The following is a 12,807-nucleotide window of genomic DNA, read 5'->3' as shown; positions in this document are numbered from 1 at the left end:
CCAGGGCTAAAGCAGCTAAAGCTACAAAAACTGTGCCTGTTAAGACCCCCTCTCACAGGCCCAGCTCCAGTACCCAAATGCTTTCTCTGGCAGAGGATCTCATTTCTTTAATCCGGGGATCCCAGACTCATCCAGACAGGGCCTCTCATCCACCTCCAGAGAAGAGGCCTAGAGCAGAGCCCCCTGAGCCAGTGTCCACAGATGATTCCTCTGATGATACAGACATTACAGACCCTCCAGAGGCTCCTTATTCCCCTTACGAAGACTCTGATGCTGAAGAGTCCATTCCTTCTGCATCTCCACCTGAGGAATTTTCCTTTGGGGAAACCTTGCATGCTATGAGGGAACAATTTCAGTGGCAGGGCCAAGATTTCCCAGACTCCAGGAAAAGGCTTAGAACCTTTCTGCATTTACCACAACATAGGCCTTTAGCCATACCTCCAGTTCTTTCTGTTGTAGATGATGCATTTAATGATGCTTGTACTGCTCCTGATTCATTACCTCCGGCCCCTGCTAAGCCCGATAGGTTCTACAGGGTCCCGGACACACATCACCATCTATACAAGGCTCCTTTTGCAGATCCCGAGACTATCTCCCAGGGGCCTAAGGCGGTAGCTACTACCTCTGCTAAAAATCCTCTGCCCTCTGAAAGGGAATCCAGGTCCTTAGAGAGATGGGGTAAAAAAGTTTACACTTCTGCTACTCTGTCAGCTAGGGCCTTGAACTGTCAATTTCATATGATCCAATATCAAGAATTTATGCTAGACCAGTTAACTAAAAAACTGTCCTCTGATGAACCTTTTGATAAGAAGTATGTTCAGGAAATGGTACATAACATTCAGCAAGTTAGTAACCATTCTTTAAAATGCAGCTATGATGCACTGGAGGCTTCCTTTAGATCAGCCATGACTGGCACAGTAATCAGAAGGCATGCATGGTTGAAAGAGCAGGCCTTACCGGGCCATGTCAAATCAAAACTATTAGATGCTCCCATGGACAAGGCCAATTTATTTGGTTCTCCTGCACAACAGGTACTGAAGAAGATGGAAGAGGAGGCAAAATCTGTACAAACAGTGAAAGATTTCTTACAGGTCCAGCCTCCAAGGTTTAGCAGGAATTGGCCCTCCAAAAACTGGTCCTTTCCAGACTCCTCTAAAGCACAGAGAGGCAGGAATAGGCGTTCAAGAGGCAGAAACCAATCCAGGGGTGCCTACAGGGGACGCCACTGGCAGGGTAACAACCAGCGAGGCACAGACCACCACCACTGCAACAGGACAATCACAGTGACTTGGCTCTGGCACCGCCTACCAGGGAACAACTAGAAGCACCCTTAGGCGGAAAACTAGCTTTATTTTCAAAAAACTGGCATTACATCACAAGGGACAAGTGGATTTTGCAAACTATACACCAAGGTTACAGGTTTCATTTCCATACTCTACCAGGAAAGAGAGGAATGCCAAACCTACCTCCGAATCAAAAGGCAGAAGCTCTAAAACAAGTAAACCAATTATTAAAGATGAGAGCTGTGGAAAAGGTACCATCTATGGAACAAGGAAAGGGATTTTACTCCAGACTCTTCCTGGTACCAAGAAAGGAGAGCAAATGGAGGCCTATTCTCGACCTGTCCGCATTAAGCACATTCCTCATTGTTCCAAAATTCAAAATGCTGACTCTACAGCAGCTTCTTCCCATGCTGGGCAAGGAGTCTTGGCTGGTAGCTCTAGATCTCAAGGAGGCATACCTGCACGTCCCCATACGACCAATTTGCAGAAGATACCACAGATTTCTTGCAGGATCAGAGCATTATCAATTCTCAGCATTGCCCTTTGGCTTATCTACTGCGCCCAGAGTGTTCACGAAATGCCTGGCATCAGTAATTGCGCATTGCAGGCTTCAGGGAATCCAAATTTACCCCTACCTGGACGACTGCCTGATACAAGCGGACAACAAAAACAAGCTCACAGTAGACTTACAAAGAGTCATTTACCTGCTACAAGGCCTGGGATATACAGTCAATATAAAAAAGTCAAGGCTGATACCATCCCAAAGAATAACCTTTTGGGTGCAGATCTGGACACATCAAAACAAATGGCATTCCTAACTGCAGAAAAGCAAGAGCAACTACCTCTCTACTTCTTGGCATTAACAAAGCAGAACCATCTAACAGCAAGAAAAGTACTGCAAGCCCTGGGCTTCATGGCATCCTGCATAATACTGGTCCCTCATGCCAGACTACATATGAGAAAGCTACAGTGGTACCTAAAGAATTTATGGTCTCAACACAAGCACAGCCTAGAAACCAAAATTCCAATAATACCATGCCTGAAGCAAGAGTTCCTATGGTGGGCGCAGGCCTGTCAATCAAACACAGGATTGCCCTTCTACAGCATTCAACCAAGCCAAACCATCACAACGGACGCCTCAGACCTCGGTTGGGGGGCCCACATGCTGGACAAGTGCATACAAGGCTTATGGACTCAAGACCAGCTGCACCTGCACATAAATCTAAAGGAAATGCTGGCAGTAAAAATGGCAATCCAGACATTCAGACCATTTCTCCGAGAAGGTCAATTGATGATAAGGACAGACAACACCACAGTTATGTGGTACATCAACAAACAGGGAGGCACACATTCATACCCTCTATGCCGGATGGCACTGGATCTATGGAATGTGGCTCTGAGCTACAACATTCAGTTACAAGCAATTTATGTACCGGGAAAAGAAAACATTCTAGCAGACATACTAAGCAGGACTTCCACAGATGCCCACGAATGGATGCTGCATCCGGACATCTTCAAAGCCATTACAAAGAAATGGGGACTGCCAGAAATAGACTTATTTGCATCCCCACGCAATCACCAGCTAAAGAAATTCTGCACAAGGACGTACCACCCACATGCTTGGAAGGTGGACTCCCTATCTTTCAGTTGGAAAAACATGACAGCATATGCATTCCCACCACTTCATTTGATGCACAAAGTGCTATTGAAAATCAAAGAGGACTGTCCAAGGATCATTCTGATAGCTCCGGACTGGCCAAGGCAACATTGGTACCCATTACTAAGGAGCATGTCTTGGGAACAAATATGGGCACTACCCCTAGTTCCACTGCTGTTAACACAGAACAACTACAACATCCTGCATCCAAACCTGAAAACTCTGCAGCTGACTGCCTGGAACATTACATAAGATCAATTAACCCAAATTTATCCCAAAGGGTTAAAGACATTATCCTTGAGGCTCGCAGACCCTCAACAAGAAAAAATTGTGCAGCAAAATGGAAAAGATATCTCATTTGGAGTACTGCAAAGGGAGAAGATGTGTCACTGGTAAACATAGCCAACATCCTGGAATACTTGGCAGAGCTCTTCCACACAGGCCTGTCCTATTCTTCCATCAAGATACATGCATCAGCTATTTCGGCAGAATACAGAGTGGATCCTCCTGTCTTCTCACATCCTCTGCTCAGGCAGTTTCTGAGAGGAATTAAAAATGTAAAACCTCCTAGGAAACCACCATTGTCAGCATGGGACTTGAACTTTGTACTAGAAAAATTGACACTTCCTCCTTTCGAACCAGCAGCAACAGCAGACTTACAATACTTATCATGGAAAACTGCTTTCCTGCTGGCAATCTCTTCAGCAAGAAGGGTATCTGAACTACAGGCATTAATGGCAGTGCAACCCTTCCTGATCTTCCATCAAGATAGAGTGTCCATGAGAACAAATCCTACATTTATGTCTAAGGTGGTATCCAGAGTGTCTTTAAATCAGGCTATCCACCTACCTACATTCTTCCCCAACCCACAGAACAGGGGAGAAAGACTGTTGCATACCTTGGATGTACATAGACAGTTACGCTACTACCTGGACAGGACCAAGGGCAATAGAACAACTGACCAGCTACTGGTAGCATATGCAACAGGAAGGGAAGGAAAAGCAATTTCAAAACAGACAGTCTCCAAGTGGATAGGAAATTGCATTAGATTTTGTTACTCCTATCATGGAAAGAAAACTCCAGAGAACATCAGGCCTCACTCTACAAGGGCTACAGCCACTGCCACAGCTTTCTTACGAGGAGTGGCTACCAAAGACATTATAGAGGCTGCTACTTGGACCTCCGTGCATACATTTGCCAAGCATTATAATTTACCTTTATACTCTAGATCCCGAGCAGGTTTTGCCACTGCTGTTTTGCAGGGGATCCTAACTACACCATAATCTCTTCTTTCCTCCTCCCCTAGTTTGGCTATGGTATTCTACCCATTTGTAAGGACTGCAGATGCATCCTTGAAGGACATAGTACAGTTTTATACCTACCATAAATGTAGATGTCCGATAGGAATGCATCTGCAGTCAGGATTACCCACCCGCCTTCCCCTCTGTGGTACTCCTAGGGTATTTGCCCAACTTATAGCTAGCTGGGGGGGATCTATTATGGTGTATTTGTTTGTATATATGTACATACATGCTTATTTTTGTGTTTGCTCTCTATTATTTGGAAACATTGGCATTTATCCAAATTTAGCCTTCCAAGAGGGCACCTGGCATCTGGGGCAAGAAACACTGAGGAAAATGGCGTCGGCTGATGCCTTTATACCCGAATAACTGCAGCTATGACGTCGGGTGAAGTGCGACACCAGCCGAGGCCAGACACAGACTTTGGAATCCGGCCGACCGAAGGGCTGCCTGACGACAGGACAACCCATTTGTAAGGACTGCAGATGCATTCCTATCGGACATCTACATTTATGGTAGGTACAAAACTGTACTTTTCTCCAACTTTGCCCTCAAAGTTGTGTAAAACTCCTAGGAAGCATTTCAGGCCGGCATCTGTGGCATAATCCAGATCCTCTAGGAGCTTGACTGAGGCAGTTATAGACAGGATGATAAGGAGATTTCTTAAGGCTCATATCCAGATGGGGGTCCTGCCAACTCCATCCCCTCTCGGATCCATGAGTGCCCCTGACCAAATCAGTATTGTCTCCTTCTCTGATCAGACATGTGGTTTCAGAGTCTTAGGATCCAAGATCAAAGAGAAGGTCAGCATCGGAAATGAGGAAGCTCCCTTCCTCAACTCCAGTGATTTCCCTGACTGGCTCTGTCTGATGTTAGATCATGGCAAGTATCTGATCCAAGAGTTTGACACCTGGTATGAGGGGTTGGGTTCGGCTCCTACTTTGTCAAATCCAACCCTTCCCCTTGGTGCCTCAGCTCTTGATAGCTTACATCCAGTTCTCTGTGGGGGGCTCGGATCCAGGGTTGGCCCTGACCTCTCATCCTTGGCTCCAAAGAAAGGGGGAGAGGTGTCCCTGGGTCAGTTAGCTTTCCAGGTAGTAGAAAAGACCTCTCTATATAGGGAGTCATCCTCTCATATCTCTAGTCCTACCTCTCACCCTGCATCAGGATCAAGCTTTGAGCCCTTCATTTCTGCACCTCAGGGTCAGCCAGCGCCGGGAGGCCTCCACACTCCCAGTGGGATTCCCCCCTTCTTGCGACAGATCTCCCGAACACCCCCACGGAAGAGGTACCATGGAAGAAAATGTGCAAGAGGAGGCACATAGACCCCCCCCCCCCATGGAGTCCTCCATGGAAGACACCAACTTTGACTCAGAAGGATCCCTCGATCACCACCTGATGATATCTGCTTTGGAGACATTCTGATAATCCTTAAAATGAAGGGTGGCTGGTCTTCCCAAGCTCCTTCTGAGGAGTCACTGTTCTTGGAGGCTTTCAGGGCTGGCCCATCTTTGTCTTAGGTGACCCCCCCCCCACAGTGGATGAACTTATTGATTTAGTTTCCCACCAGGCTTGGAAGGAACGAGACTCTGTTGAACCTATCCCCAAATGCCCAGATAAGTTTTTAGTCCCTCCATCAGACAGACCCCACTCAAGTAAGGGGGGTCCCTGTTGATGCCATTGTTGTGACGGCAGCCACTAACAAGGAGCTAGCTGAGCAGAGCTTCTCTGTCCATCCACCGAGCAGGGAGTCCAGAGCGATGGACAGATTTGGAAAGCGCATCAATGCCTCAGCCATGTTCACACTGAGGTCATTAAATTACCTGGCACTTTACTTGCTTACAGAGAGATTTGATCAAGGAGCTTTCAAACTCTCTTACTGAGTCCGTGTCTGTGGAGGATCTCAAGAAGTTTTCTCCTCAGTTGACTACTCTTTCATCTGTTTCCAATTCATTTATGAGGCTGATCTCCCACACAGTGGAGGGCATAGTTCAGGCATTGCCGTTAGGAGATATGCCTGGGCGAGGCTATGTGATTTTGAGAAACCTTTCAAGGTGTCTTTTTTGTTAATTCCCCCTTTGATGGCTCCTCCTTGTTTGGGCCATCAGTGAAAGATACACTTACCTGCAGCGAGCAGGAAGGAAAGACTCTGTCTGCCATTGGAGTCACTACTCCTCAGTGCTCTTTTTCTAGGATTCAGCGATGTGGTTAGATAAATGTGGTTCTGGAAAACAAATCTTAAAAACAATGCATGGGTGCAAAGTATAATATCCAGAGGTTACTACATTCTTTTCCCTTCCACTTCCTGTCACAAGTAAGAAACTCCCTGACATTCCACCCAGTCAGAAGGAATACGCAGCTCAAGAGGTTCGAAAGCTGCTACAAAAAACTCATTCAAGAGGTCTCACCCAAACAAGTAGGATCCAGAATTTACTCCCACTTCTTTTTAGTGCCAGAGAAAACAGGGGACCTGAGACCAGTTCTAGATCTAGAGAGTCTGAATCAGTATATAAAGATATCAAAGATCCGAATGGTTATAGTTCAGTCCATTCTGCGTCTTTTGCACCAGGACGATTGGATGCACTCTATAGATCTCCAGGATGCATACTATCCTATCAGAATAAATAGGTGCTCTAGGAAACACCTGTGCTTCGGCTGGGAGTTGATCACTTTCAATTCAGAGCACTGCTCTTTGGACTCACCACAGCCCCCTGGGTGTTCACCAAATGCATGGCGGTCGTGTCAGGTCACCTGAGGCTCAAAGGATGCCAGGTTTTTCCCTGTCTTGACGATTGGCTGCTCACTGCCCCAATTAGGCATCAACTTCTACAAGCCATGGATTGCTTGCTTCAGATTTCCAATTCCCTAGGCATTATGATAAATTTTGCCAAATGGAAGCTTACTCCTGTACAGACTCTGGAATTTATAGAAACTCAACTGAATACCATGACTCAAGTGGCTTCATTACCTCTTCATCGCATCACATCCTTCAGAAGTCAGGTGTGGAACTTAACTGTCTTGTAAATCCCCTCCAGCAAAACTAGTGTTGCAAGCTCGGGGGTCAATGTCAGCTGCCATTATTCTAGTTCCTCTAGCAAGTTTCTTCATGCAAATCCTGCAATGGACTTTGGCAGTGCAATGGTCTATTCTTTACCAGCTTCTTTCTGTGCCCATAAAACTCACTCCAATTTGCAAACGTCATATCCGCTGGTGGATCCAGTCAGACAACCTGTTTTTGGGCAGGCTGTTCTCTTTCTCCCCAGTCGCCACAGTGACCACAGACGCTTCCCAATTACGGTGGGAGGGGGATTTCAAGGAAAAGATGGTCCAAGACACGTGGACCCCTCAAAGACCAAATTGCATATCAATATCCTAGAGATAAGAGCAGACCTTCTAATGTTGCAAGCCTTTCAGGGCATTCTCCCCTTAAACTATTGCAATACACAGAGAAAACTTGTCAGGTACATCAACAAACAAAGAGGAACTGTTCTTGCCCATTGTGCAGAGAGGCCAGAAGGGTCTGGGAATGGGAGATCTCTTCAGACCACTTTCTAATTGCAACACACATACTGGGGAAAACCAAAACGCTGATTACTCATGAGTTGTCCCTCAATGAAACAGTCACAAACATGATTTTCAGCTGCTGGGGTCAGCCTTGCTGCGACCTATTTGTCTCTGCCATCAGCAACAGGTGCAGCAAGTACTTCACTCTGGTCCCCCTCCGGGGTAGTCAGTGAGGGATGCTCTGATTTATGATTGGCCCCCTGGTCTCCGCTATGTCTAACCCCCCTTCCACTGATCCCGTATTTCCTACAGAAAGCAAACTGGTATAGTTCCCCTTCTTCTGGTGTCACTTGAAACATCTTCCATGGATACTGGAGCCTACTCTGGATGTCTTATGTTGCCCATCAGAAATTCAGCATCCCAGTCTCCACACCCTCAAGCTGACCGCATGGTTCTCCACTTCATGTAAGATGGTCCAGGCTCACTTCCCCAGTTCGTGACATTATCTTGGCCTCCATGAAGGCCTCCGCAAAGAGAGTCTGCAGAAGCAAATGGAAAAGATTCTGTATATGGGCTTCCAAAGAAAATATGGACCCTTTCTCAGCTCCTACTTTGGCCATCCTTCTTTTCCTCACTACTCTTTTAAAGAAGAGACTAATTTTTCTACTACTAAACTTCAGTTAGCAGCGATATATAACTTGCACGCTGGAAACAAATCCTTTTTCTCTGGCAACTTCCAGATTATATAAAGCTTTTATGAAGGGAATTTTTCTCCTTAGACCTCCAATAAAGGATCATTCTCCTCCTTGGGATCTCACGGTGGTCCTCCAGGGGTTGACTCAGAAACTCTTAGAATCTACAAACAAAGGCAATATGAAGTTTCTTGGAAAACAATTTTTTTGGTTGCTATCACGTCAGCAAAAAGAGTTTCTGAGCTCCAGGCTTTATCGGCTAAGCTGCCTTGCATTATTTTCCATAAAGATAGAATGTCTGTACGAACCAGCCTTTCCTTTCTAGCTTAAATGGCCACTGACATTAGCATTAATTGGTCCATACAATTGCCAGTTTTCTTTCCAAACTATTCTTTACTAATATGGGCGAATATATGCTGCATCATCTTGATGTTCATAGACAACCATGTTTTTATCTTCCACAGAACAAAACAGTACAGGAAGGCTGATTAGCTGTTTGTATCCTTTTCCTCTAACCGCTTAGGTTGAGCAGTTTACAAAATTACTCTGGCTAAATGGATTACTGATTTGTATTTTGCTGATTTATTCTCAAAAAGGAATTGCCTTGTCCTCCTAGAGTTCATTCCACTTGATCTATGGCTACTTCCTCTGGCTTCTATTCAAAAACTTCCATTGACAATATCTGTGCTACAGCCAGTTGGTTAAAGACTCTCACACCTTTGTTACACATTACAAATTGGACAGCGCTTCCTTTGGTTTGACAGTCCTTCCTTAATAGCCTCCCGAGAGTTACCTAGCTGGGGACTCTGATCCTGTCTTGAGGAGGAATGAAAAGGACAGCATCAGATTTAGAAATTATGTACTTACCATAACTTGGCGTCTGTGTTGTCCATTTTCATTCTTCCTCACCTTCCCTCCCAGCCTTCTCCAAGCCTTGTCACTCCTAGAAGGATCTTTGGATGATAACGGAACCTTTGTGTTCTAGGTTTGAGCCTTGATCTTTTCTTGTGTCTGTTCTGTCTCTGTAACACAGTTGGCAGTAAAGCAGCAAACTCAGTCTGAGGAGTTGGGGATGGAATAGAGCATTATGGGTAGAGGGAAGAGCTCAAGATTTGGATCCCAAGTCTTGTAAATGTGGCCAAGTTGGGTCCAATGATCAGATCTGTAAGCCATTCATGAGGAAGAATGAAAATGGAAAACACAGATGCCAAGTTAAGGTAAGTGCATAACTTCTAATTTCACTGGCAAGTACTAGTCTAGCTGTTCTTATGGGCCATTTTAAGCCTAGCCAGTTTCCCTTTTGGTGCTTGAATTAACCTGTCCCATGTGGTGATACTCGTTTTACCCATCCATTGGTCAATAATTATATATTACCCCTAGTGAGAATAACAGAGATCATACCATATATAATTAGAGGAGATTCATACAGCCCTTTTGCTAAGGGCAGTACGACTAGTCATAGTAGTTGTTCTTTAACCTAAAATTATACTGAATCAATGTGTATAATGCAAGGTTTATTCTGTATATGTAGGTTTCAAAGCCAGACTGTTTTTGACTTTGCTCATGTTTTGTGTGCCTTAAGGCATTTATAAACTCCTGTTTCCCCAGCTGTCTCACTTAGAAAAGCAGAAAATAGCACATAACATTGCTTTGTATATAGTGGGGCTTGTACTAGTCCTTAATCTGTGCACTTGATGGTGCAAGATAATTTGCTGGTGAGCACCATGTTTCGCATAGTGTGTTAGCCCAGTTTTCTTCCTCCTCTTATCGGAACTGTTGTAGTACCTTGTGCACTTGTATGTTCCTGAAGAGTGAGAGAAATTGCATTTATGAGTACTTCTGATGACATTACTGCATTTTGAATTCTGAGAAAAAATATCTGGTGACAAAGTTAGGAAGCTTCTTTTACCAAATTAAAGTGCCATAGCTATTTATTTTTAGAAGTTTCTTCCCAAAGGTTCAAGAAAGTAATGCTGCATTTCGTTTGGTATTGGTGATATGTAGCATACGTCTTTGTATGCATGGCCCACCCAGCATGTTTTTCAGATAAATTGCAAGTGCAGGGTATTTTATTTGGCTAGCAAGATTTAGGCACAAAAAATAGCTGTCCAGAAAAAAAAAAAAAACAGCTGTTAAGAGCATAAGTGCATTCTGGCTTACTTTTCACTTCTCTGTCATCAGTGAATTCATTAAGTTATGTTTATTATTATTAATTTCCTTATTTTCTTTTTCTTATCTTCAAACAGGAAGCAGAATGTAAAAAGGAAATGTTGGATGTTAAGTTTGTAGCTGATACAAAGATAGCAAACTCCAAGCGAGAATTTGAAATGCAAAAGGCATCCTTCACCCAGGAAGTAAATACTAAGGTAGGGGTTGAGTATTATGGTTGCCTATGCACAGCCTTGACAGATTTTATGTTTAGAGTAAGATGTAAAAATCCAAGACTGTGATGCTGTAGTCTAACGCCTAAGAAACTGATTAGCTGACTTTTTAAATCACCATTTTCTTGATAAGTCAACCAGATTGAGAAATATTTTAAGGAAAAGTAATGCAGATTAGTGCCTTCTGAAACAGACCATTGTTTTATAACATTGCAACTGACCATTTGATTGGTAGTTTCTTCAAATTTTATTGCTGTTGGCATCATTTTAGTGTAGTTAGTGTTAACGCTGATTCATTCTTATTCCCTCCATTACTTTTTTTATGCTTTGTACTGTATAGCTGCAGTGAAGACATAGGATAAGTGGTCCAAATGGAAATGATAGTGTGTTTGTCAGTGTCCGATGTTCTTCGTGTTTCACTGTTGCAGTCTTCACTTGTGGGTTATCCCTGCTCGGTAGTCCTCGGTCGGCCCGAATACCAGAGTAAAGCTTTTCCCCTGCTCTCACCTATGAACTGATGTCAGGTCATCAGTGGTATAAAGGAGAGCAGCCTGTGCCATAACATCAGTCTTTTTGGCCGTGGAGCCCGAAGCAAAAGCAGTTTGCGTGTGTGCCGGTCAATCATTGCCACAGTAGAAGTTGCCCTCGAAAATGACTAAAGCTAAGTAGCTCGTTGGGGACCTTTTTCTTGCACTAACCAATGTTCGAAAAAGTCGGTAATTGTCTCCACTGTGGAAAACAACTACCACACTGAGATTTCCATACCTTGTGCGTTACTTGTCTAAGCCCAGACCATGACATCCCCCCGTTGTCAGTTCTGCACACTTTTCAGTTCTAGGACTATTAGCCGTAGAGCTGAATTTGTAGCCAGGCATTTCTGTAGTAGTTCCTTGCATTATGAAATGGCATCCGTCGGTCAGCAGTTTGTGGATATTCCCAAAAAACAGAAAGATAAAGAAAGGGACAGACCACACAAACTTAAGCCTTCTGACGACCCATCCCAAAAGCAAGTAGTCAGTTCTCAGGAATTCATTGAGGAGCATTTGCAGCCCCTGATGTCCAACTCGTTTCCTTTGCAGGCCTCTACTGAGACCCTTTCAGAGTCTGGTATGCCGCTGGGGAATGCTTCATCATCTGAGCCCTCAGTTGTCTCCGCTTCAGTTGGGTCCGGAGCCGCTACACAGGCACCGGCTTCCAAGGAGGCTCTTCGCACAACCAATTCATGGCAAAAAACAACATTTTTGCCTCCGACTACCGCATCCCAACAAAAAATGGATTTATTAAGGTCTAAAAGCAAGATTACCCCTAAGAAGCCAGTCTCTGGTCGCCATCTTACTTCTCCTCCACCGCATCAGATGCAGTTTGTGAAAATGGTGGAGGACCTCATCACTTTCATCAGGTGTAGCCATACCACTCATTCTAAAAGAAAAAGGGATACTTCCCCTGAAGTTCACACAGAACCGGATTCTGAAATTTCAAACTACCTTGATTCAGATGAAGAACAGCAGCCCCTCACCTCCTTTGAGGATTCTGATGCAGAGGAATCCATCCCCCCCCCCCAAGGATCTTTTGGGGAAATCCTACACACACTCAGAGAGCATTTCCACTGGGAAGCCCAATATTATCCTCAGTCTAAGAAAAGACTATAAAAGAATTTCTAGACCTTCCTCAGCACAGACCCTTGGCCATCCCTCCTATTCTGGACGTGATGAATGATGTTTTCAATTAATCTAGCCTTACCTCTGATGCCCTACCCCCTGCTAATAGAAAACCTGACTGGTGCTACAGGGTGCCGGATTCACATAAATTTTTGTTTAAAAACTCTGCAGCAGATCCAGAGGTCATCACACAGGGGCCCAAAGGGGCCCAAGGCTAGCTCATCTAAAAACCCAATTCCTTCTGACAAGGATTCAAGAGCTCTAGACAGATGGGGTAAGAAAGTGTACACCTCCTCAACTTTAGCTATTAGAGCTCTTAACTGCCAGCTCC

The 12,807-nt window shown here is 44.6% G+C and overlaps 1 protein-coding gene across 2 annotated transcripts in view; it reads left to right on the top strand.

Moving 5' to 3' along the window:
* Positions 1 to 12,807, top strand: part of FLOT2 (flotillin 2) — a 1,587,019-nt gene that overhangs the window by 1,000,037 nt on the left and 574,175 nt on the right. For both annotated transcript variants that reach the window (XM_044054428.1, XM_044054427.1), the window contains exon 7: positions 10,684 to 10,803. In XM_044054428.1, the coding sequence (XP_043910363.1) occupies positions 10,684 to 10,803 (120 nt within the window). The remainder of the gene's footprint in view (positions 1 to 10,683; positions 10,804 to 12,807) is intronic.

The sequence above is a fragment of the Protopterus annectens genome, chromosome 13.part0 (assembly GCF_019279795.1).
Source record: "Protopterus annectens isolate FY-2018-M chromosome 13.part0, PAN1.0, whole genome shotgun sequence".
NCBI lineage: Eukaryota > Metazoa > Chordata > Ceratodontiformes > Protopteridae > Protopterus > Protopterus annectens.
This window is presented reverse-complemented; position numbering and strand designations above follow the sequence as displayed.